The 25,829-nt window shown below is 45.7% G+C and overlaps 1 protein-coding gene across 11 annotated transcripts in view; it reads right to left on the reverse strand.

Moving 5' to 3' along the window:
* PPP6R2 (protein phosphatase 6 regulatory subunit 2) overlaps positions 1–25,829 on the reverse strand; it is a 90,477-nt gene that overhangs the window by 13,920 nt on the left and 50,728 nt on the right. For 9 of the 11 annotated variants that reach the window (XR_009223865.1, XM_058568047.1, XM_058568045.1 and 6 more), the window contains 7 exons: positions 19,059–19,245; positions 10,831–10,968; positions 9,321–9,386; positions 7,022–7,134; positions 6,533–6,646; positions 5,211–5,337; positions 3,968–4,120 (listed from right to left, as the gene is read on the reverse strand). Coding sequence is in view for 10 of the 11 variants with exons in the window: in XM_058568047.1 (XP_058424030.1) it covers positions 3,968–4,120; positions 5,211–5,337; positions 6,533–6,646; positions 7,022–7,134; positions 9,321–9,386; positions 10,831–10,968; positions 19,059–19,245 (898 nt within the window). In the remaining variant the exon portion in view is untranslated. Of the gene's footprint in view, positions 1–3,967; positions 4,121–5,210; positions 5,338–6,532; positions 6,647–7,021; positions 7,135–9,320; positions 9,387–10,830; positions 10,969–19,058; positions 19,269–25,829 lie in introns of all 11 variants that reach the window. The other 2 variants (XM_058568040.1, XM_058568048.1) reach the window with 1 other exon arrangement.

Here is a 25,829-nt window from a genome sequence, read left to right on the forward strand (position 1 = left end):
GGAAGATGAGGCAGGGGGATGGGGTGTAGACTCCACCCTGGGATATGAGTTTGGGCCCCTCCTTCACCTCAGGGAGTTGGAAGCTGGACAAAGGCAGGAAGTCCATCTGATTGACATAGTTTTCCTCCATAGAAACATAGTCTTGAATCCTAGCTTCACCTTCTCTGCCTGTGTGACCTTGAGTGACCTTGGAGGTGGCCTCACTGTGTTACCTCATCTTCAACACAGAGTCATACACATTTCCCAAAAAAGAAAAGCCCAGACCAGACGACCTCATCGGTGAATTTTACAAAACATTTAAAAAAGAATTGACAACAGCAATCTTTCTCAAACTCTTCCAAAATATTGAAGAGAAAGGAACATTTTCTGATTTTTCCTATGAGGCAAGCATTGCCCTGATACCAAAGCCAGAAAAAGATATCAAAAGAAAACTAAAGACCAATATCCCTTATGAACACAGATAAAAAATCCTCAACAAAATACTAACAAACCAAATTCAGTAGCATATTAAAAGGATTATATACCATGACCAACTGGAATCTATTCCTGGAAGGCAAGATGGTTCAACATATGAAAATCAGTCAATATAGTACACTGTATTAAAAGAATGAAGGATAAAAACCACATAATCATCCCAACTGATACTGAAAAAGCATTTGACAAAATTCAACACATTTTCTTGATAAAAACACTTAACAAATGAGAAATAGAAGGAAACTTCCTGAACATGATAAAAGGCATCTACAACAAGCCATCAGCTGACATCATACTCAGTGTTGAAAGACTAATAGCTTTTCCTCCAAGATCAGGAACAAGCAAGGAGGCCTGCATTCGCCACTTCTATTGAACATCGCACTGGAAGTCCTAGGCAGAGCAAACGAACAAGAAAAAGAAATAAAAGGCATCCAAACTGGACAAGAAGAAGTAAAATTACCTCTTTTCACAGATAGACACTATCTTACATGTAGAAAATTCTACAGATTCCACATAAACTATTAGAACTAATAAACAAATTCAGCAAAGTTTAAAGATACAAATCAAGACATAAAAATCAGTTGCATTTCTATACACTAACAGTGAACAATCCAAAGAAAAAAATTAAGAAAATAATTCCATTTACAATAGCATTCAAAAGAATAAAATAGTTAGGAATAAATTAACCCCAGGAGGTGAAAGACTTGTACACTGAAAAGTATACAACATTGCGGAAAGACATCTGTTTTCATGGATTGGAAGACTTAAATTTGTTAAGATGACAATGCTACCCAAAGCGATCTACATATTCAATACAATGTCTATCAAAATCCCAATGGCATTTTTCCATACATAGAGGAAAAAACCCATTCTAAAATTCATATGGAATTTAAGGGTTCCCCAAAACCCAAAACAATCTTGAAAAAGAAGAACAAAGTTGCAAGAGTCACACTTTCTGATTTCAAAACTTGGTACAAAGCTACAGTAATCAAAACAGTGTGGCACTGGCCATGAGGACAGATGTAGAGATCAGCGGAACAGAATAGAGTCCAGAAATAAGTCCTCGTATATATGGTCAACTGATTTTCAACAAGTGGCCAAGACCATTCAATGGGGGAAAGGACAGTCTTTTAAACAAATGGTGCTAGGAAAACTGAATATCCACAGGCAAAAGAAGGAAGGCGGACCCTTACCTTACACTACATATAAAAATTAACTCAAAATAGATCAAAGACCTAATAGAGCTAAAACTATAAAACTCCTAGAAGAAAACATAGGGGGAAAGCTTCATGACAGTGGATTAGGCAATGATTTCTTGATACAATGTCAAAAGCACAAGCAAAAAAGAAAAAAAAAGATAAATTAAAACTTTTGTGTGTCAAAGGATACTATCAAGAGAGTGAAAAGGTAACCCACAGAATGGGAGAAAATATTTGCACATCATATATCTGATAAGGGTTTAATATTCACAATATATAAGGAGCTCTTACAACTCAACAACAAAAAACCCAATTTAAAACTGGGCAAAGAACTTGAATACGATATTTCTCCAAAGAAGATATACAAATGGCCAACAAAAGCACATGAAAAGATGCTCAATATTACTAATCATTAGGGAACTGCAAATCAAAACCACCATGAGATACCACTACACAACCATTAGGATGGCTATCATCAAAAAAACAGAAAACAAGTGTTGGCAAGGATGTGGAGAAATTGGAACCTTCATACATTGCTAGTGGGAATGTAAAACAGTATAGCCACTGATAAAAACAGTTTGTTTGTTCCCCAAAAAGTTGAACATAGAATTACTATATGACCCATCAATGCAACTTCTACGTACATACTCAAAAGAAGTGAAAGCAGGGACTCAAAGAGATATACGTACATCTATGTTTACTGCAGCACTATTCAAAACAGCCAAAAGGTGGAAGCAACCCAAGTGTCTCTCAACCGATGAATGGATAAACAAAATGTGGTCTGTTTATACAGTGGGATATTATTCAGCCTTAAAAATGAAGGAAATCCTGACACATGCTACACCATGGATAAACCTTGAGGACATAATGCAAAGTGAAATAAGCCAGACACAAAAGGCCAAATACTGTATGATTCCACTTCTACGAGGCACTTAAGAGAAGTCAAACTCATAGAGACATAAAGCAGAATGGTGGGTGCCAGAGGCTGGGGGAGCAGAATGGGGATCGATTGCTTAAAGGTCAGAGTTTCTGTGTGAGAAGATGAAAAAGTTCTGGAAATAGATAGTGGTAATGGTTATACAACACTGTGAATGTACTTAATGTCACTGAATTGCTCACTTAAAAATTATCAAAATGGTAAATTGTGTTATATATATTTTACCACAATAAAATAAAAGTAAAAAGGGAGCATGGGGGAGAGAGAGAAATTTTTTTTGAAGAGAGGAAAAGGAAAGGCCCCCTGACCCATATCTGGGATTTTACAGTCACAGCAGTGCCCAATGGACTTCCCAAACGCTGGAAGAACTTCGGAGACAGTCAGTACTTCAGGTCCAGTTCCAAGGCAGGCTCCTTCTGGGATTAAGATGTAAATTTCAAGAGCTTTCAGCTACCTGGGAGCAGAGGCTCAAGGGAAAGGCCAAAGAGAAGCCTGCGGACTGCACCTGCCCGTGGCGCACACTTAGGGCAAAGCCCCCTTCCCAACAGCACGCTCTTTCCACAGCAGGGCCTGCTATCCACAGCCAGCGCTGCTCTGCTGTCACTGCCTGGCTGCCCGACCCTCAGACACCTGGGGCGGCTGCAGGCAACTGGGAAGAACTGCTAGGCAACCTATTATGGGAGACTGGCAGTTCTCTTTTAGGATATTTTATGTTTTTTTTTTTTTTTTTAATCTGAGACTTTTCTTTTTTTTTTTAATTATTTTATTTATTTTATTTTTTTTCCTCCAAAGCCCCAGTAGATAGTTGTACATCATAGTTTCACATCCTTCTAGTTGCTGTACATGGGACGCGGCCTCAGCATGGCCGGAGAAGCGGTGCGTCGGTGCGCGCCCGGGATCCAAACCCGGGCCGCCAGCAGCGGAGCACGAGCACTTAACCAAGCCACGGGGCCAGCCCAGGACATTTTATGTTGAAGAGCTACAATGAAAGTTCTATCTTAAGTGAGAAATCAGAAAGAAGATGGATCATACTACCCCATTCCCTCAAACAGGATTAGAAATCTGCCCTCTGCTTTCAGGGCAATTCTCTGTCAGCCTGCACTGATGCGTGTCCCCCTGTAGCTCAGTGTGCGTCAAGCCTGGGGTGGGTCTAGGAAATGCTTTCTCAGCCCAGACTGTGCCTCTTCCAGGACTAAACCAGAGCCTCCCCTCGGGCAGATCCTCATCCAGGTGCTGAGATCCAGCTGCCTGCCCCTGATGGACCCTGCCCTGCTGCACCTGCCCCGCCTGCCCACCTGCCACTGACTGTGGGAGACATATGGACAGGTAGGCAGGGCTGGCAGCAGTGCCCACTTACCAGCAGCAAGCCCATGGTGTTGAGTCGGCAGAGTTCCTGGTTAATGCTGGGCGTGTTGGTGTGCAGCAGTGCAGCCATGAGGCGGGCGCCATGCAGACGGGCGTTCCCCAGGGGCTCCTCCAGCACGCCGATGGTGGTCAGGATTGCTTTTTTCTGCAAACACAGAAGCACTGCCCAGTTGGAACCTTGCAACCAGCGTGGCCACTGTTGGGTTCTCTTAGCTCAGGTGCCAACTGCTTAAAGGGCCAGGGCTGCTGCTCCAAGACATGGCCCAGCCTGAGGAAGAGTAGGGGTGTGTGTGTGGGGGGGGGGGGGGGGTCCTCAAGGCCGCGTTGCCTGGAAGAGGAAATGAGGAATCAGTGGGGTTAAGAACCTCACTGCTCCCCTCAGGGCCTCACAAAAGAGTGAGTGAGGGTGGTCCGCTGCTCCCAGAAGCCCAGGGTATTCTGGTCTCAGCCTGCTAGCTAAAGGGATGTGTCCAAGACGGGGTCAGCTCTGTCTGGAAACACAGTCTTGGGACACTGAGCAAACAGACACCCCGTGAATACTGTCGGAGGAGACTAATGACAAGCCGGCCTTGTCAGACCAGATGCGGGTGTTTTTTGATCCTTTTCATTAACGGAATGTTTCAGAATCCCTGCCTTCACAAAGCTTACTTTCTAGCGGGGGAGGCAGACAATAAGCAAGTTGATAAGCAGATAGTACAGTTGATCATGATACACGCTAAGGAGAAGCACTGAGGATAGGGGAACAGGCTGTGACTAGAGAGAGGGGCTCATGGCTGGTAGGAGGGTGGCCCTGGGTGGCAGCTGAAGGACTGAAGGTGATGAGGGAGTGAACCCAACTTATCGTGAGCCAAGCACTGCCCAGAGCTGCTGAGCTGAGCAAAGGGCCTCCCCTGGGACCCCCTGACCCTTGGTTGGGTACCCTCAACCAGGAGACCAGGCCTTTGGTGAACTCGGGCTCCCACACAACCCCCTATTTCAGAATGCAAGAGTCAGCTGGGGGGCTGCAAACTGTCTAACTCCCAGGCCTCACCTAAGAGAAGAGATGGACAGTAAGCAGATAGGGGTCTGAAAATATGCCTCTGGTATCTGCCTGGTGGTTCTCAAGTCAGGGTCTGGGAACAGCAGTGTTTGAGTGTGTTCACTCACTCTGGATAAACTGTGGAGTCCTCTGCTTGCAAATCATCCTAGCCTACAATGTCTCCTAAGGCACCCAACAGCTGTTCAAGGTCATCTACCTTTGGCGGGCTGAGCAGAAGCTGGTGGAAGTCCTTCAGTCGTGGCTCAATGCCATCCAGAATGCTGCCACTGACAGTGTACAATCTCTCCAGTCCCTGAGAAAAGGAGTCCACCAAGCCCTCTGTCCTGCAGGAGAGGAGAGCAGAGGATGGAGACACAGGAGGAACACCTCTACTCATGTCTCAAGAGTGGTTTGGTGACTACAAAGAGATAAGAGAATGGCGCCAAAGGTCTTAGGAAGTGCTCCCAGGTGACAGCCAAGAGCGCCACCCCTCGGCCCCACTCCTGACAGGCTGGTGGCACGTCACACTCACTGGAACCATCTCTGCTCCCCTCCTCCTGCTCTGAAAATATTCACACTTGTCCCCACTCCTCTGCTGAGAAACAGGAGACAGGACCAGCCCCCACTTTCCCTCTGGTTTTTTCAAGCTAATTTCTCTGAGATCTTTATTTAAACACTTGTTCCAATTATAAGAGTAATACATGACCATTATAGAAAAAAATTTTAAATACATAAAAGGATAAAAAAGCTGTTTTCCTAATTTTTATGCTGTCCCTTCATCTCAGACAAGGCTGGGCAAAGCCCTGAGAAGAGTCCTCACTTCGGGCAGAGAAGGCCCAGGCTGCCTTGGTTCACAAAGATGAAAAAATCAGTATTCAGGATGCCAGACTAGAGAAAACGATGATAACATCATAATTTCTATTTTTGGGTAATAAACTAATAAATATGTATTGGGTACTAGAGAAAGAGAGAAAATGTTAATAATCTTACTATCAAGATTAAATCAATTTCTTGTCATTTTCTTGTTCTTTTTTCTGTCTTTTAAACAAAAACGTAAGGGCTATCAGTGCTGGGGCTACTAAGAAGTCCTCTCCAGCACAGGAAATAAAGGAACTGCAGTCACCTTGGGAGTCAGATCACTCCCACAGACAGAGGGACAGAGGAGACAGAAGCACATACACACACACACCACACACACACACGACACACAAGTGCTGTGGGGCCTCATCGGGACAGTCCTTTGGGAAACCCACAGGCTGTATCTATTCCACAGACGTGACTATAACACTCCGCCAACTGGCGACAGTGGGAGCCTTTGAGCTGAGGAGGGAACACGATTGATGGCAAAGGTCAAAGGGGCCTTGGCCACAGCCATAAAGTTTACCTTTTCAACAAGGAGAATCTATCCACGGGATTACTTACATTATTACAAATTAGTTAAAAAACACAAACACACTCAGACCGCTCATTTGGGCTGCGTGTCAGTGAGGTGTCACATTCAGCTCTCCTACAATGTTTTCCCTCATGAAAGACACTCACCCAGCCCGCCTTGTCTCTAACAAGGTAAGCAACACCTGAGTCCCATTGACGAGGCAGCTCTCAGTCTGGTCTCCATCAAACATGTTCGTCAGAAGCTGCTCCACGCAGTCCTGCCTGTCAGACACACACACAGGTCACTGCCTGACAGAGCAGATGCACAGACAAATGTCCAAAGGACAGTCTCTCCTCTCCGTGGAGAGGCAACACCCTAAAACCCAGACGGGCTTTGCTGGGGCTGCAGGCCAGGCCCCACGGGTTCTCACAACACTCCTGCCCCTGCTGGCCCAGACTCGCTGGACCTGCCAGGAGACCCCTCCCAAGAGAAATAGGCCCATCAAGTTAACTCTGGATAGGGGTGAGCATTTCTGAATCAGAGGAGGTGGCAGTGTCTCCTGGTACTCAGAACAGGGCTTGGAGACGTCCTCAAGACTCAGAAAGACCCCTGGCACCCACCCAGCCAGACCCACCAGCACCGTGGCCAGCACTCACGACTCCAGCACTGTGAGGAGGGGGTCTGGCTCTGGAGCCTCTTGCAGCTGACTGCCCTGCTCTCTGCCCAGCCTGACGATGTCACAGAGAGTCTGAGAAGCATTGGACTGCCTCTGAAAAGACAAGGGAACCGCAGCACTCCCTCAGGGCCAAGGAGAAACGCTGGCAGAGCTTGCCTGTTGGACAAGCAGCCGTCCTGCTGCTTAGCTCTTAGGAAGATGCTGAACTCTCTCGAAACGAGTTCATTTCTGAGACGCCTGGTCTGCCTTTCACTATGGGCATGCAGATCTGGTCAGACTTTTTAGCTGTACTCAACAATCCCCAATAGTTCAAATGGGGCTCTCAATGGTCAACCATGCCACACAAATATTGTTCTATCCCTTGGACCAATTTTGAGATAGCCTGCATATGAGAGACCACGTTATTGATACTGTATTTTATTTTTTTTATACTGTTTATTTTATTTATTTTATTTATTTATTTTTCCCCCCAAAGCCCCAGTAGATAGTTGGATGTCATAGCTGCACATCCTTCTAGTTGCTGTATGTGGGACGCGGCCTCAGCATGGCCGGAGAAGCGGTGCGTCGGTGCACGCCCGGGATCCAAAGCCGGGCCGCCAGCAGCGGAGCACGCGCACTTAACCGCTAAGCCACGGGGCCGGCCTGATACTGTATTTTAAATTAACAAGTAGCTACTAATATTCAGAATGAGTCCTGTGAGCTAATGAAAATATGAAAGTTGCTACAGAGAAAACAAAGGACTCAAGTTCTCTAGGGAAACATTAACCCCGTGAAAATTTGGTGTCTCTGATTCAGTGTACTTGCCAACAACGTAGGGGCATTCTGTGGAGTATTCAGATGATTATGATTAAGAGAAACTCAGCCCCTGCCTCCTTTCAGGGAGCGTCCGAACATGCAGCCTTGACGTGCATGCTGTGGGGACACTGGGCTAAAGCAAGTGCTTGCATGAGTATGTGAGGGAAAAATGAAAGCAGCCAGCTTGGCTCTGTGGCCTCGCACCTGCCTCTGGGCCCAGGAACAGGTCAGTCAGCCCACAGTGCTCACACTGATGGAGAGGCATCCTCCTTTCTCAATCTGGAGCGCAGAAACCCTCACCCAGCTGTCTGGCCAGCCCCACAAGCTAAGAGGAACAAAAAACAGCATGGCCAGGCAACAGCAGCAAAGGCTCAAACATGAGTCTGCACAACTGTTCTCAAAATTGCTAAAGAGATCGTGTATGTTTAGTTTTGTCATGTGTAGAAAAAGGCCTATCAGGATATACCCCAAACTCTCAACAGTGATTACTGCAGGGAGCAGGGAGGGGGCCAGGAGAGGAAGCCCCATTGGCACCTCACATGCTTCTATATTGGCAGTGGGGGCTTCCTTCCAGAGCTCACACCCTTGTAAATCCCACCTCCTTGAGCGTAGGCTGGAACTAGAGAGCAGAATACAGCCACAGTGAGGACTGCCACTTCTAAAATAAGTTTGCAGAAGAACGACTTCCGTCTTGCTTACCCCGAGGGAAGCCAGCAGCCACACTGTGAGCTGCACTGTGGAGAGGCCCATGTAGCATAGAACTGAGGGTGGCCTCGCGGAGCAGCCCTCAAGGAACTGAGTCCTGTTGACTCACTGGTGACCGTGGAAGTGGACCTTCCCCTAATCAAGCCCTGAGATGACCACAATCTTGTGCAACTCCCTGGGCAGAGGACCTGCGAAGCTGTGTCCAGACCCATAGAAACTGAGATAAAAAATACCTGTCATAAGCAACTAAGTTTGAGGGTAATTTGTCACTCAGCAATAGACAACTAATACAATGTTGTTCGAATAGTTTTTTATTTTTATTTTTTATTTATTTTTTTGTGTGTGAGGAAGATCAGCCCTGAGCTAACATCTGATGCCAATCCTCCTCTTTTTTTCTGAGGAAGCTTGGCCCTGAGCTAACATCCGTGCCCATCTTCCTCCACTTTATATGGGACGCTGCCACAGCATGGCTTGACAAGCAGTGCGTCGGTGCACGCCCGGGATCCGAACCGGCAAACCCCGGGCCGCCGCAGCGGAGCACGCACACTTAACCACTTGCGCCACTGGGCCGGCCCCTCGAATAGTTTTTTATAATATGTATGTATTATTTAGTAAAAAGAAAACCCCAGAAGTCAGTGCTTGATTAAAGGAAGAACAGTATCTAATTGGTCTCGTGAGGAAAGGAGTGACTTGCCCCTCAGAAAGCAGCAGAGGGCGCTCTCCAGCAGCCTGGAGCGTGGGCTCATGCCAGAAGGGGGCTCTGTGAGGGCCATACTCACATCTTCATCCTGACTTGGGTGGATCAACTCCACGAGTCTCTGGATGATCTTCTCTTCATTAAGCCACTGAAAGGGAAAAAGAGGCCTGTCAATGACTCTGCTCACATCTAACTAAATGGAAGACAAGTCCTTCAGTGCAGCAGAAATCCACGAGCCAGGTTCCGGGGACAGAGATCTTTGCCCAACATGTGTGTCCACCCAGACCCAGAAAGAACAAGCAGTGACCAAATTCTGGAGTGACCCAAAGTTTATAAACAAGGGAATCACCGTCCATATGTTCTAACGGTGCAGACTCTTAAACATATGCAAGCTCTGTCTTCAGAACATCTTGGAAGACAGAAGGAGCTGGAGCCTGAAGCCACTTGACCGCTGATGGGGTTCTCCCAGTGCACAACCCGGCGGGACACAGAGGCCCAGGTAAACCTCCGTTCCTTGCGGCACTGGGGCCTTTCCAAGATCAGGAGGAGCAAAATGACCCTGCTGAGACCACAGGAGCATTGACCTGAGGCCTAAAGTGCTCAACGCTGTTCAAGGTCTAAGGGCAATGAAGCCCCAGGCAAGCATGGGTCACGCCTGGCTCCTCCATTACACTCTCTTACCCAAAAATGGGATAATCTGCCCCCTATGGCTGCTCAGTATACAGTGAGTGCAGGCTTCCCACTATTAACAGCAGCTGACGTTTATGCTGTGCTCACTGTGCAATGTTAGCTATTATGATTAATTCTTAGCGGGAGGCTGCTCCACATGAGTGAGAACTGCCACCCTGATGACAACTGTCACCTGATTCCAGGAGCTGGAAAACAGGAAAGAAGGACCAACAGTTTATCTTATTTTAAATTGCATTACAAACAAAACCTGCCAAACAACAGTGAACAGTCTGCCTGGGACTAATTTCCTGGGCTTCTCTGGGTTGAGAATTCTCCTCTTTTCTGGGAAAGCCTTCAGAGAGCTACGGCAGCTCCTCTCACTGTGAACACCTTTCAGGACAGACATGTGCACACGCTCCAGGATAAACAACAGGCCAACTCTAGTCTTTGCGATTTCCCTGCACGGAATTCTTGTCAGCTAATGCTCTCCTCACATGTACATGCCTGGGCACACAACCAGCACCTGAATGAGCTCCTGCTCTGGGCCACAGGAGTGCTGGGGGCGGGGAAGTGGTGAGGAAAGCCCATATCTGCTTCTTCACAGAGCAGCAGGCCAGAGAGGGTCAGAGGAAGAAGGAACTGCTCTGCTCTTTGCTTCTGAATGCACTGAGGCAGAACAGGAAAAGGTGCCGACTCCAGAGCCAGCCTCAAATACAAGCCTTGACAAGAACCCCTGATGATGTCAGAGGGAGAAAATCATGTCGGGTGGAAAGCTGGGAGCACCGGGCACTCCAGTGTTCTCTGAGCTCCTTTACTCAACTCCAGCCTTCTTGTGCCAGGCACTCACTATGTACTTGGAGAATCTGCAAAACACACGCAGACAGGGGAAGGTGGCTCCGGAGAGGAGGGACCCACACACTCACGTGCAAAACCTCCTGCCGGAGCCCAGCTGGCTCCACACAGCTGACGAGACGGAGCAGCAGGTCCATGAGGGCCGAGGTGCCAATGTGCTTCAATACCAGGCTGATAAACTTGTCCTTCTTCTTCAAGAACACAATCACCTGAAATCAAACACATCCTGATGAGTGAGCAGGGGAGACCCCTGACAACCATGAGATCCTTCCCCCAAGAACTCTCATGAGAAAGATTTTGAATTATATTGAGCAGAAATAATGGAAAGACCTAGAAAAAGTTGTAAGAAAAAACCTCTGCAAGGACAGGCAGAGACGTGAACACAGGAAAGTCCTACGAGGTGGTGATGGGGCATGTGAGGACCCTGGGCTGACGGAGGTCTGCCGCGCAGTTGAGGCTTTCTGCTAACGACACGAATATCCTGAGTTAGCACAAGCTGCTGTGCACAGCGACCATTCAATACACACTGGCTTAAGTTTTTCCAACAGAAATGACTGGCCTAAACAGAGCTGGGCCAGGAGATGGTCATTCGTGACAGCCTCTGGACCTGGGACTCAAACCTGAGAGCACAGAGCACAGAAGACAGCCACTTACTGACAGGCCCCACGAGTGGTTGAAGGGAGAGAGGGGTGAGGTTTTTAGAAGAGAGGTGGCAATATATGGCTGGCTGGTGACCAGCCAACAAGATGTGACAGCTAAGTAGGCAGCTACAAGGGGATGTGGCACAGCACTGATGCAGTGGGCTGCTCAGGAGGCAGCTGTAGGTGAGAGTGGAGACACAGGTGGAGAAGCCTGGGCGGAGTCCTTCTTGGCTGCGTGTCTGCAAGTTCAGCTCAGCTCAGCCAGAGAAAAGTGCCTGCGTGTCCAGGCTACTGGGCTGAGGTGGACCCAGGACTCTACTGGGGACAATGAGGACATGGAGAAGGCTCACCCAGCTGTGAGGATCTCAGCCACATTCGTGCTGAGATGGGAAGCAGGAAAGGAGGAAGAGGAGAAAAGAGGGGACAGCCGGACAAGGAGGAGAGGGAAAGAGGTGAGGAGGAGGAGGGTTCTTTGAAAAGAATGATTAAACTCCTGGAGAGAAAGATTAAAAACAAAACAGATGGGGCTGGCCTGGTGGCATAGTGGTTAGTTCGCATGCTCCGCTTCGGTGGCCTGGGGTTCGCGGGTTCAGATCCTGGGCGCGGACCTACACGCTGCTCATCAAGCCAGGCTGTGGCAGAGTCCCACATACAAAATAAAGGAAGACTGGCACAGATGTTAGCTTAGGGACAATGTTCCTCATGCAAAAAGAGGAAGAGTGGCAACAGATGTTAACTCAGGGCCAATCTTTCTCACCAAAAAAAAAAAAAAAAAACGGAGACGGCTCCAATAACTATAACAGGAATGAAACAAGAGACATTGCTACAGATCCTACAAATAGAAAAACTATTATGAGAAGTTATTAGGAACAATTTTATGGCAATTTACGTAAATTTAAAAAAATGAAAAATTTCTTTGAAAAACACACATCTAAACAGACAAAAAGAAACAGAAAATCTGAATAGTTCTAGAGCATCAAAAGAAACAAAATCTATAATCAAAAGCCTCCCTATACAGAAAACTCTAGCCTCTACTGGCCTTACTAGTGAATTCTACCAAACATTTAAAGAAAATAACCTCAGGGGCCGGTCCCGTGGCTTAGCGGTTAAGTGCACCCGCTCCGCTGCTGGCGGCCCGGGGTTCAGATCCCGGGCGCACACCGACACACTGCTTCTCCGGCCATGCTGAGGCCGCGTCCCACATACACCAACTAGAAGGATGTGCAGCTATGACATATAACTATCTACTGGGGCGCTGGGGGAAAAAAATAAATAAATAAAAAATTTAAAAAAAAAAGAAAATAACCCCAATCTTATATAGAATCTTCCAGGGAACATAAAATGAGAGAATATGTCCCATATCATTGTATAAGGACATAAAACCTTGATTCTAAAAACTAAATAAGGGCATTACAAGAAAGGGAAATTATAAGTCAATCTCACTGATGACCACAGAGGTAAAAATTCAGCAACATGAAAAACTTCTCCTTTTTTTTTTTTTTTTGTGAGGAGATCAGCCCTGTGCCAACATCTGCCAATCCTCCTCTCTTTTCCCCAAGGAAGACTGGCCCTGGGCTAACATCCGTGCCCATCTTCCTCCACTTTATATGGGATGCCGCCACAGCATGGCTTGACAAGCAGTGCATCGGTGCGCACCGGGATCCGAACCAGCAAACCCCAGGCCGCTGCAGTGGAGCGCACGCACTTAACCACTTGCGCCACCGGGCCGGGCCCAGCAATATGAAAGAAAGCATAATATATCACAACCAAGTTGGGTGTACTCCAGGAAATCAAGATTGGTTTAACGTTACAAAGCCCATCAGTGGAATTTACCTATTAACACAATAGAGAAGAAAAATCCTATGATCAACTCAATAGATATAGTAAAAACATTCGATAAATTTCAACAACCACTCGTTATAAACTAAAAAGAGTAGGAATAAAGAAAATTCCCAGGGCCGGCCCCGTGGCTTAGCGGTTAAGTGCGTGCGCTCCACTGCTGGTGGCCCGAGTTCGGATCCCGGGCGCGCACCGACGCACCGCTTCTCCAGCCATGCTGAGGCCGCGTCCCACATACAGGAACTAAAAGGATGTGCAGCTATGACATACAACTATCTACTGGGGCTTTGGGGGAAAAAATAAATAAATAAAATTATAATAAAAAAAAAATTCCCTTACTCTGATAAAACTATAAAAACCCCACAGTACACATCATCCTTAGTTATAAAATGTTTGAAAGCTTTTCCTGCAAGGTAATAAGTAAAACAAGGAGGCCCACTATCACCACTTCGATTTGACATCGTACTAAAGGTCCCAGCCAATGCAATAAGGCAAGAAAAAGAGATAAAAGGTATAAGAATTATAAAGGACAAAATAAAATGATCATTAATCACAGATGATATAATCTTGGACATAGACAAAAACAAAAGAACATAAAGATAAATTATTAGAATAGCAGTTTTATTGATAATCACCAAAAACTGGAATCAGTCCAGATATCCTTCAACACGTGAATGGTTAAAGAAACTGTGTTACATATATACCATGGCATACTACTCTGCAATAAAAAGGACTGTACTACAGATACACACAACTACCTGGATGAGTCTATAGGGAATTATACTGAAAAAGCAATCCCCAAAGGCTACATACTGTATGATTTAATTTAAATAACATTTGAAATAACAAAATTTTAGAAATGTAAACAGATTAACGGTTGCTAGGGGTTAGGGATGGATGAAGGGGTAGGGGCAGGAGGAAGGTGGGAGTAGTTATAAGGGAAACACATAGGATCCTTGTGGTTTTGGAACTGTTCAGTATCTTGGCTGTGATGGTGAATACACGAACCTACACAGATGATAAATTGTATAGAATTTAATACATGCATGCACACAAATGACTACAAGTAAAACTGGAGAAATCTGAATAAGATCTGGGGATTGTATCAATGCCAATATCCTGGTTGTGATATTTTACCAGTATTTTACAAAATGTCACCATTGGAAGAAACTGGGCAAAGTATACAAAGGGTCTCTTCATCTTATTTTATACAATTGCATATGAATATACAATTATCTCAAATAAAAATTTTCAATAAAAAAGATACTATTTAGAATAACATGAGAATATCAACTACCTAAGAATAAACCTAATGAAAGGTGTGTAAGACCACTACCCAGAGAATTACAACATGTTGTTGAGAGAAATTAAAGAAACCCTAACTACTCAGGTTTGTTGCTGTGGCACAAAAGCAGCCATAGACAATATATACATAAATGGGAGTGGCTGTGTTTCAGTAAAATTTCATTTACAAAAACAGGTGGCAGACTGGTTTTGGGCTGTGGGCCATAATTTGCCAACCCCAATCTACAGGTAATGTAAGACTAATCAAAATTTCAGCAGGGTTTTTTTCGGGGGGGGGCAGGGGAGAATGTGGAAACTGACAAACTCATTCTAAAATTTGCTCGTTCTAAAATAACACAAAAGGCAAAGAACAGTAAAAACAATCTTCAAGAAAAACAAAAGGATAAGACTAACTCTATTGAATATCAAAACCTATAAAGCTACAGCAATTAAGATAGTGTTTATTGGTGCAATTACAAACAGGACAACAGAACAAAGTCCAGAAACAGACATATACACATGTGATTGCTTGATTTATGGCAAAGGGGGCACTGTAAAGCAATTGAGAAAGAATGGCCTTATCAATAAATGGTGCTGGGTTAACTGCGTATCCACATTAAAAAAAAAATACTTCAACCTTACACCATTTACAAGAATCAGTTCCAGGTGGACTGTAGATAGCACTATGAAAGGTAAAACAATTAAGCTTCTAAAAGCTAATACACAAGAGTATCTTCACGACTTGGAGGTAGGCAAAGGTTTCTGACCACCAACCATAAACAAAAAGAATTAGGAACTGAACTACATGAAAATCAGAACCTCTGCTCATTAAAATATACCATCAAGAGAGTAAAAACAAATAAAAATGCAAGCCAGAGTGGGAAAAGATGCTTGCAACACAAAAGCAACAAAAGACTTGTATCCATGAAATATAGAGAATTCTTACAAACCAAAAGAGAAGAAACAGCCTACTAGAAAATAAGCAACAGATTTCACAAAAGAAAATACTCAAATAGCCAATTAATATATGAAAAAGTACTCATCCTCATTAGTCACCAGGGAGATGCAAATTAAAACCACAATGCTGTAGGGGCCGGCCCCGTGGCTTAGCAGTTAAGTGCGCGTGCTCTGCTACTCGCGGCCCAGGTTCGGATCCCAGGCGCACACCGGCACACCGCTTGTCTGGCCATGCTGAGGCCGCACACCACATACATCAATTAGAGGGATGTGCAACTATCACATACAACTATCTACCAGGGCCTTGGGGAGAAAAAGGGAAAAAAAGGAGGAGGATTGGCAATAGATGTTAGCTCAGGGCTGATCTTCCTCACAAAAAAAAAAAAAAAAGACCTGTCATGGGGGGAACCACAATGCTGTATTAAAACCAATGCAAATTAAAACCACTGAATGGCTAAAATAAAAACACTGATAATATAAAGAGTTGGTGAGGAAGTGAAGCAATAGGAACTATCATACTCTGCTGAGGGGATTGTAAACTGGCTCAACCACTTTCACTACCATTCAAGCTGACCACACACGTCCTAGTTATGACCATCTAATGTAACACTTAGAGCAACCACTAAAAAACCTACACAAAGAGATACACTAAAAAACACTATAGATAAATCAAAATGGAATTTTTTAAATGGTTAAGTAAACCCACAGGAGGTAGAAAAAAGAAAACAGAGAAATGAAAAACAGTGAGAACAAACAGAAAACTACAAATAAAATGGCAGCCACAAGGCCCTAATACAGTCATGTGCCACAAAACAACGTTTCGGTCAATGATGTATTATATATATGATGGTAGTCCCATAAGATTAGTACCATACAGCCTAGGTGTGTAGTAGGCTATACCATCTAGGTTTGTATTAAGTATACTCTATGACGTTCGCGCAATGATGAAATTGCCTAACAACACACTTCTCAGAACATATCCCCATCATTAAGTAACTCATGATCGTATACTAATAATTACAATTAAATGTAAATGGCCTAAACCTGTCAATTAAAGACAAATTGACAGAGTAGATAAAAATACTATGTGTTGTCTACAAGAAATTCACTTTAAATATAACAATCCACACAAAAGACTGTACACAAATGTTCACAGCAGCTTGATTTGTAACAGCTAAAAAGTGTAAACAACTAAAATGTCCTTCAATAAATGAATGGTTAAACAAACTGTGGTGGGTCAGCCCCGTGGCTTAGCGGTTAAGTGTGCGCGCTCCGCTGCTGGCGGCCCGGGTTCGGATCCCGGGCGCGCACCAACACACCGCTTCTCCGGCCATGCTGAGGTCGTGTCCCACATACAGCAACTAGAAGGATGTGCAGCTATGACATACAACTATCTACTGCGGCTTTGGGGGAAAAATAAATAAATAAAATCTTTAAAAAAAAAAAAAAGACAAACTGTGGTACAACCATACTATGAAATACTACTCAGTGATAAAAATGAATTGTGATTATGCTTGTAAAAAGAGTCCTAATCCTGTAGAAACATATACTGAAATATTTACTTATAAAATGATTTGATATCTGGGATTTGCTTCAAAATAATCTGGGATGGGGGTTGGAAATAGGGGATGTAGAAAAAATAAGATTGGGCCAGCCCCATGGCTTAGCGGTTAAATGCGTGCACTCCGCTACTGGCGGCCCGGGTTCGGATCCCGGGCACACACCGATGCACCACTTCTCCGGCCATGCTGAGGCTGCGTCCCACATACAGCAACTAGAAGGATGTGCAACTATGACATCCAACTATCTACTGGGGCTTTGGGGGGAAAAAAGGAGGAGGATTGGCAATAGATGTTAGCTCAGAGCCGGTCTTTCTTAGCAAAAAGAGGAGGATTAGCATGGAAGTTAGCTCAGGGCTGATCTTTCTCACCAAAAAAAAAAAAAAAAAAAAAATTTAAAAAAGAAAAAATAAGATGGGTCATGAATGGATAATTGTTGAAGCTATGTGACTAAGACATGGGGGTTCATAAATTATTATCTCTAATATATAAACGTTTGAAACAATCTTTAATGAAGAGTTAAGAAAATGCTGTAGGTCCTTTCCCTGACAGCCCACCTCTCACGGAAACATGGAAGAAACACTCACTGCAGTCCTATCACAGCAGAACCTGGAAACAAGCCCACTCCTGGACTGTTGATACAGAACTCTGGAGCAGCAATACCACAGACACCACATCTGCTAGAAAGAACGTGGTAGTTCTATAGGAAAAGATGTACAAGAACTATTTTGAAATGATGCTGCTATTCTTCATTCATACTCTGCCTGGTTCAAAAAATTTGAGGTGAGGCAGTCCTCTGAGGTCCCTTGTAAATCTAAAATTTATGATCCTATGAAAGACAACATTCCACTGAACATTTACAACATGGCAACAGAATTTCTTCAAGTGAATAATGATCTGTCCTGGGGGTTGCACCTCCGCAGAGCTCCAGACACATACATAAAATATTGGTTTGTTTCCTGACTAGATATTTGACAATATTAAACAATTATGGTTAATATTTTGGGGTGTGATAATATAATTTGCTCAGCAAAGTCTTGTCCCCTCCTAGTCTACAGTTATATTAAAAAGAAGAAAAAGTTCTTATATTTTAGAGATATATACTGAAATACTTACAGAAGCAATGATATATCTGGGATTTGTTTTGAAATAATCCACTGGGGATGGTAGGCAGAGGATAAAGATGAAAGAAGACTGACCAAGACTGGCTGCTGAAGCTGGTGACAGGCACAGGGCATCATTACACCTCACGTCCTACTTTTTTTTTTGCTGAGGAAGATTAGCCCTGAGCTAACATCTATGCCAATCTTCCTCTATTTTTCATGTGGGTCGCCACCACAGCATGGTTGTTGATGAGTGGTGTAGGTCTGCGCCTGGAAACTGAACCCGGGCCACCAAAGAGGAGCATGCCGAACTTAACCACTAGGCCATGCAGCCGGCTCCACGCCCTACTTCTGTGTCTGTCTAGTGTGGATGGCAATGAAGCACATGTCAGGTCGAATGTAAGGCAGGAGCAAGTATGGACTCAAGGAAGACCATGCTCCAGCTGAATGAAATGAATTTACTCTCTACTTTACAGAATCCTAATGCCAGAAGTCTCCTTTTATTTGCTTTGAAATAGTAAGTGCCCTACACACAGACGCCCGCCACCGACACAGATGGTGGTGGATGTCCTGAGCTCCTGCCATGATGTAGGCATGTCCCTGGGTCACCTGTGACTGGCTGGTGACAGGACGAGCTGGCCTAGTTTGGGGCCCTGTGCAGCCTCCAGGGATGGCAGAAAGTGCTGCTTATTCCAGAGCTGGCCAGTAGAAATACCTCTTGGGAAGCCACTTTCTTAATCAAATTCCAACTCTCATATCAGTAGCCCACGCTGCTCCACGTGTCCCATGGAACAGTCAGAAACACTGTTCCCCACAGCCTGATGATGCGGGTTGCCCAGCAATGGCTGACAGCAAGGTGTGTCAGCATCAGCCTTGCCAGCCATCCCAAACCACGTGGGTTTGGCAGATTATTTACCTGTTCAGTTTTTCTTGCAATGAGATTGCCAATGGTCTTGCTGAAAAAGCTGGCGAGCAGAGGATTGAGAGGTGGCTCATGGTCCAAGAAGTCATAAAGAAGGTTCAGCAGAGTCTCGTCGCCTCCTAGTCTGTCATTGATCTGAGACACATCACACGTCAGCAACTCACAGGCTGTGTTTGGATATCTAAAAGGGCACAATGCAAGCAACTGGAGGTGAAATTAGACTTCTCCAACTCTGAGGAAACTGCTTAAATAATCTGACTCTTAGGAAGCAGATCACAGGTAAGAACAGAACATTGATAGACCTCGGAACAGAATAAAAATGCGATTATTCTGTGACCAATTGGCATTTTTGACTATTAGAAGCTCAATATTTTTAACATACCTTTCTCTGGCTCCTCACACCTACACTCCGATATCCTACACTTTCCGACTCCATTTCAGTTTTCTAAACAACTTTTCTCAGCCTTTTGGCTTACCCTCTCTCCAGGCCTCTGTCCTCATACTCACCTGCCAGGTTTCTCACCTCCTGTAACTACACAGTTAGGGAGGCCAAGTTTCCATTATGCTCATCCTCCCTGTTCCCTCGGAAGCCTGTCCCTACATATCAACAAGCACAGATCCAGCTTGTCCCTAGGCTGAAGAAATCTCACATCAGCAGCTTACAATGCAGTAGCAGTTATGAGGTGTTATACATGCAAGTTTTTAATTAGAAATACCAATATATGTAAATGATGTACTATTCATTTGATAAAAACGATCAGGTACAAAATAATCCTTATTCCATTACATGCAATCCCATGACATCACTGAGCTCCCTGCCTTACCATCTGACAGACATGGGGTCACTGCCGTCACCCGAGACAGGCATGCCTACTGAACAACCTGCTGCATCCAGGACAGAGCCCGCAACAGCAGTCCCAGTAACAATGCCCAGTGCCTGGGTACATGTGGAAATGCAGGTGAGGTGCCCGGGGCCGGAGAAGGCAGGAACCAGGTGGGAGTGTCCTGTGGGGCTGAATGCCCTGGAGCACACCTGGCGCCACACGGTACAAACTGTGCAGTGTTGGGCACACTGCCTAACCTCTCTGTGGGCTTCTTCATCTGAACATGAAGGTGCAAACACAACCCCCACAAGGCTGTGTATAAAGCAGAGCAGTGCCTGGCACACAGTAAGCCCTAGGTCAAGGTCAGCCACTATGACCTTCCTGTTCCTGGTAGACACCAACATGGACTCCTACACAGCCTATATCAAGGTGGTCATTGTGGATTGGCTAGATGTGCCTGGGTTTGAGAAACTCTATAGGTTGGCAGAGCATTGCAGCCGACCAAGTGTGGAAGGGGGAAGCAATGGAGAGGTCTCAGTCTGCTTGTGGGTTGGGTGTTCTTCACCAGCCCAGAGAAGAAAGAGCACCTTCTAGAGCTCAGAGAAACAGTGCCAGGTGGCCAGGCTGGGTGTGAGGGACCTGTCAGGTTCACAAGGAGGTGGCCCAGTCCAACAAGCAGGCCCAGGCCACGAGAGGGAACCTAGACAGAAGTGTGGCCAGGGCCCAGACAGAGGTGTGGCCAGTGCCCAGACAGAAGTGTGGTCAGAGGTACGGTCAATGCCCAGACAGAGGTGTGACCAGTGCCCAGACAGAGGTGTGGCCAGTGCCCAGACAGAGGTGTGGCCTGTGCCCGAGGAGGGGTATGGTCAGTGCCCAGGGAGGGGTGTGGTCAGTGCCCACCTCATGGGATTGTTAAGAAGGATCAGACAAGGTGGCTCAGCACTGTGGACGGGAGAGCCAGAGAAAGCCTGTTGGGAGTGCGGGGGGCAGGAGGGCCAGGTCAGCAGCACTGAAGGCCAGAGTGAGGCGCTGCCTCACACAGGCAAATGTGTGTCCACCAGACTCCAAAAAACAAGAAAAGACGCATCAAGAGGCAGGAGAGACTCAAGCCCCGGAGAAAAGCACAGACCACTCCTTCAGGAAGCTTTTGCAGAGCAGGCAGAAAGGCACCAATCCTGCCTCCACATACAAACAAACGTGCACCTTCTAAGGTTACATCTAGGTGGAGGGCTTGAGATTTTCTTTATCAGTATTTTATAATTATTCTTCAAAAAACAGCTACTGCTTTAGGTTATAAAATTTACACAAGGAACAGGAATTCCAGTTAAACATGGCAAATCAAACATATAGTCTTGTCACCATTCCCTCTCAAACTCCTACTCAAATAAATGTCAAGAAAAAAAGACACAAAAAGAGAAGTAGAAATGACGCTGGGCAGGGCCTAGAAGACAGACAGGGGTGGCCTCAGGATTGCCCTGGTGCAGCAGGGGAGCTGAGCCTCAGGTGGTTACTGAGGGGAGTACAACTAGGAACACAGCTCCAGAGAGGCCTGGACATGGAGATGGCGGCCAGCGTGGCCAGGGTGGAGAGACTGGCTGGAAACTCACAAGAGCAGCCCCCTGAGACTTCCAGCCCCCTGCTTGCTGCCATCACATGGGACCTGGAGGTTTATTCCCTGGAAAAGAGGACCAGAGCACTCCCGACTAGGGGATGTCAGACACAGCTGAGAGAGGCACAGAACACCATCCAGAAATAGTGGCCTGGTAAAAACAACATTGGGGTTCCCCCAGCCCCTCTTCCTGACTCAAGTTGCTGACAGGTCTACATCCCACAAGTGGGAGCTGGAAGGATTCTTTTCTGCAGAAAGTGATGGGACAGAGAGAAAAGTCAACTAGTCATCACCCAACCAAGCGGTCGGCCACCTGTCGCCCACAGTGAAGAGTGGTGAGCAAACCCCACTCAGACCCCAAACTCTGCACAGACTTTAGTGCCTCTCTCAAAAGGAACACAAGTACAGACCAAACCAACCAGGAGCAGAAAACTAGGCACGTAGAGCAAAGAGAATGCAGAGAACAGAAGGAAACCATCAACAAAGCTGTACACTGAGACAGCGTATCCATGAGCAAGAAACGGAAGCTGAGAATAAGAAAGACCTCTTAGAAATTAAAAATGATGGTAGAAATTTTAAAAATCAATAAATGGACAGGAAAATAAAACTTGAAGAATCCTCTCAGATGCAGAGCAGAAACAGGAAGAGGGAAGTATGAATCCAGGTGGCCTAACAGCCAGTTAGGGGTCCCAGACAGAGTCGAGAAAAGTGGACTGGAGAACATCAAAGAAAGAACACAAGAAGCTTCCCTGTGCTGAAGGCCACGAATTCACAGACTCAAAGGGCCATGGCACCTCGCAGAGTAAGTGAAGCCACCGACACCCACTGCTTCCTTTGTACGAGCATGGACACACTGTGACTGCTGAGTGCCTTGTTCACTCTGAGTGCCCTGTTCACTCGTTTTATCTGCTTATTTCTACGTCCCCCCCAACAAGTTAATGGTTTTCTCCTTGTTTTGTTTGCTTAGTTTTGTACTCATCTATTAATTTCTCCCTAACTCTCTGACTATAAAACTCTCTTCGATTATCCATGTTGCTTCTGGAATTCCCCTGTCCTGACCCAAGAAATAATTTCATATTATTGGGAAATTCCAGAAAAGGACCTAAATATCCCGCTAGAGGAAAGAAACCTGGCCACACAAAGGCCCGGGAGGCTTGCTGCATCAGATCTGCCAAGAGCAAGGCCGGAAACTCAAAGACAACCACGAATCCTTGAAACTGCAGGAGAATGATGTCCAGTCCAGAATTCTACGTGGAGGGAACACGGGACAAGCAAAAGAACAGTGCATCATCAGACAGGCCTGACCCCCAACCGTTACCACCCACGTACAACTCAGAACCACGATTCACCATATAGGAAGGAAACCAAAGAAGAGGAAGATGAAATCCTGGAACATGGAAGGTGGACACTGGAGTTACCAGAGCAAGGATGAAGGAGATTCCCTTCCCCCTCCTGACGCCTCCCTCTGTGCCCAGACTTGCTGCTCCCCAGCGGGGTCATCTGGGCAACCGGGTTCAGTGATCCTCCTTTCTGCTCTGCCCCTTAGTACGGGTAGGGTTTTTTTTTGCGGGGGGCTGGGGGGGGCGGGGGGGGGGGTCCTTCCTGGGCTCCTGCCCTGACCCAGCACTGCTTCCCACTGGCTGAGCAGTTCTAACTCTATGATTTGGAAGCCCACCACCCAGAGCTATAATGACATTCTCCCACATCAGCTTTATGAGTAACAAAAGTGACATCTGCAGGCTTTTTTGTCTTATTCTCAAATGGTTCAGAACTCGGCAGACAAACTGGACAGGAACCTCAAGAAAAAGGTCAGGAGCAACCTCATGGTTCTCAGGCTGAACCAGGTAGCCAGCTCCTCAGCCCAGGCCTGCTCCATAGAGGCGTCACCTGCCTGGAGCAGCCTCTGGCTTTAAGCAGGAATAGCGGCTGCTGCCTGACCTCAAACCACCCAGGGGCAGCGTCTCTTGAACAGGCTTGGCTCGGGCACATTCTCTACTTTCGGAAAGAGAGTTTCTCCATTACCAAGCCTATAGTCAAAAGGAGTGAAGTGACACTAGCTATGCTGCTCAGCCACGTCTGCGGGCAGCACCTTCACTTCAAAGGCTCGAAGGCTGTTGGAGGAGATGCTGTTGACCGTCAGGCTGGCCGCGGTCGGCAGTCGACTGGAGTGTCGAGAAGCACAGGTACTGGTTCTTGTAAATCAAGTCCATTGGAACACGGCCCTACTCACTCACTCACACACTGTCTGTGGCTGCTTTCACACTACAACGTCAGAGCCGAGCAGTCTTTATTATTTAGGTTTAATAAACCTAAATATTTCCTATCTGACCTTTCATAGATAAAGTCTGCCAACTCCTGTCTACATACCTATTTGTATCTCCCTCATCTTTGAAAAATAACCTTGACTCTACTTCTTCCTTTAGCTATCACCTCATCTACCCATCCATTCTATTCCTTTTCTCAAAAAGGAATTTTTTTAATTTTTATTTTTTTATTGACGTCATAATAGTTTATAACATTGTGAAATTTCAGTTGTACATTATTATTTGTCAGTCACCATATAAATGCACCCCCTTCACCCCTTGTGCCCACCTTCCAACCTTCCCCTTACCCCTGGTAACCACCAAACTGTTCTCACTGTCCATGTGTTAGTTTACCTTCCACATATGAGTGAAATCATGCGGTGTGTGTCTTTCTCTCTCTGGCTTATTTTGCTTAACATAATACCCTCCAGGTCCATCCATGTTGCTGCAAATGGGACGATTTTGTCTTCTTTTATGGCTGAGTAGTATTCCATTGTATATATATATCACATCTTCTTTATCCAATCATCAGTCGAGGGACACTTGGGTTCCTTCCACTTCTTGGCTATAGTGAATAATGCTGCAATGAACATAGGGGTGCAAAAGCCTCTTTGGATTGTTGATTTCAGATTCTTTGGATAGACTCCCAGCAGTGGGATAGCCGTATCATAAAGTATTTTTTTTTTATAATTTTTATTTATTTATTTTTTTCCCCAAACCCCCGGTAGATAGTTGTATGTCATAGTTGCACATTCTTCTAGTTGCTGTATGTGGGACGCGGTCTCAGCATGGCTGGAGAAGCAGTGCGTTGGTGCGAACCCGGGATCCGAACCCGGGCCGCCAGCAGTGGAGCGCACGTACTTAACCGCTAAGCCATGGGGCCGGCCCATAAAGTATTTCTATTTTTAATTTTTTGAGGAATCTCCATACTGTTTCCATAGAGGCTGCACTAGTGTGCATTCCCACCAGTAGGGTTCCCTTTTCTCCACAATCTCTCCGTTTGTTATTTTTTGTCTTGGTGATTTTAGCTAAAGGGTGTAAGGTGATATCTCATTGTAGTTTTTTTTTTTTAAGATTTTTTTTTATTTATTTATTTTCCACCCCCCCAAAGCCCCAGTAGAAAGTTGTATGTCATAGCTGCACATCCTTCTAGTTGCTGTATGTGGGATGCGGCCTCAGCGTGGCCGGAGAAGCGGTGCGTCGGTGTGCACCCGGGATCTGAACCCGGGCCGGCAGCAGCAGAGCGCGCGCACTTAACCGCTAAGCCACGGGGCCGGCCCTCATTGTAGTTTTGATTTGCATTTCTCTGATGATTAGTGATGCTGAACATCTTTTCATGTGCCTATTGGCCATCTGTATATCTTCCTTGAAAAAACGTCTGTTCATATCTTCGGCCCATTTTTTGATCGGCTTGTTTGTTTTCTGTTGTTGTCAGTTGTGTGAGTTCTTTATATATCATGGAGATTAACCCCTTGTCAGATTTATGATTTGCAAATATTTTCTCCCAGCTGGTGGGTTGTCTTTCCTTTTTTTTTTTTTTTTTTTTTGCTGAGGAAGACTGGCCCTGGGCTAACATCCGTGCCCGTCTTCCTCCACTTTATATGGGACGCCACCACAGCATGGCCTGACAAGCGGTGTGTCGGTGCACGCCCAGGATCCAAACCCAGGCCGCCAGCAGCAGAGCACACGCACTTAACCGCTATGCCATGGGACCGGCCCCTAAAGATTTTATTTTTTATATAAGTGCTATGTACACTTGCTTTAGCAGCTCAGACAGCCTGACAGGCTCCTGAACAAGAGTAGCCCCCACTCCTTCCTCACTCCCGAGTCTCACTCCCCAGTCACCAGTCTCTCAAGCCATTTTCTCTATTGTTAGCTTCCATGTTTCTAAATAAAATACACATCCATTTCTTCTTCATTTCCAATTTTAGACATTATAAATTGTCTTCCTACGACAGAAGATGAAAATTTAACTCACATCTCCTTGCCCTGCACCCTGCTGCCCTTCCCCCACTGCTCTATAAATTAT

The sequence above is a fragment of the Diceros bicornis genome, chromosome 25, assembly GCF_020826845.1.
Source record: "Diceros bicornis minor isolate mBicDic1 chromosome 25, mDicBic1.mat.cur, whole genome shotgun sequence".
Lineage (NCBI taxonomy): Eukaryota > Metazoa > Chordata > Mammalia > Perissodactyla > Rhinocerotidae > Diceros > Diceros bicornis.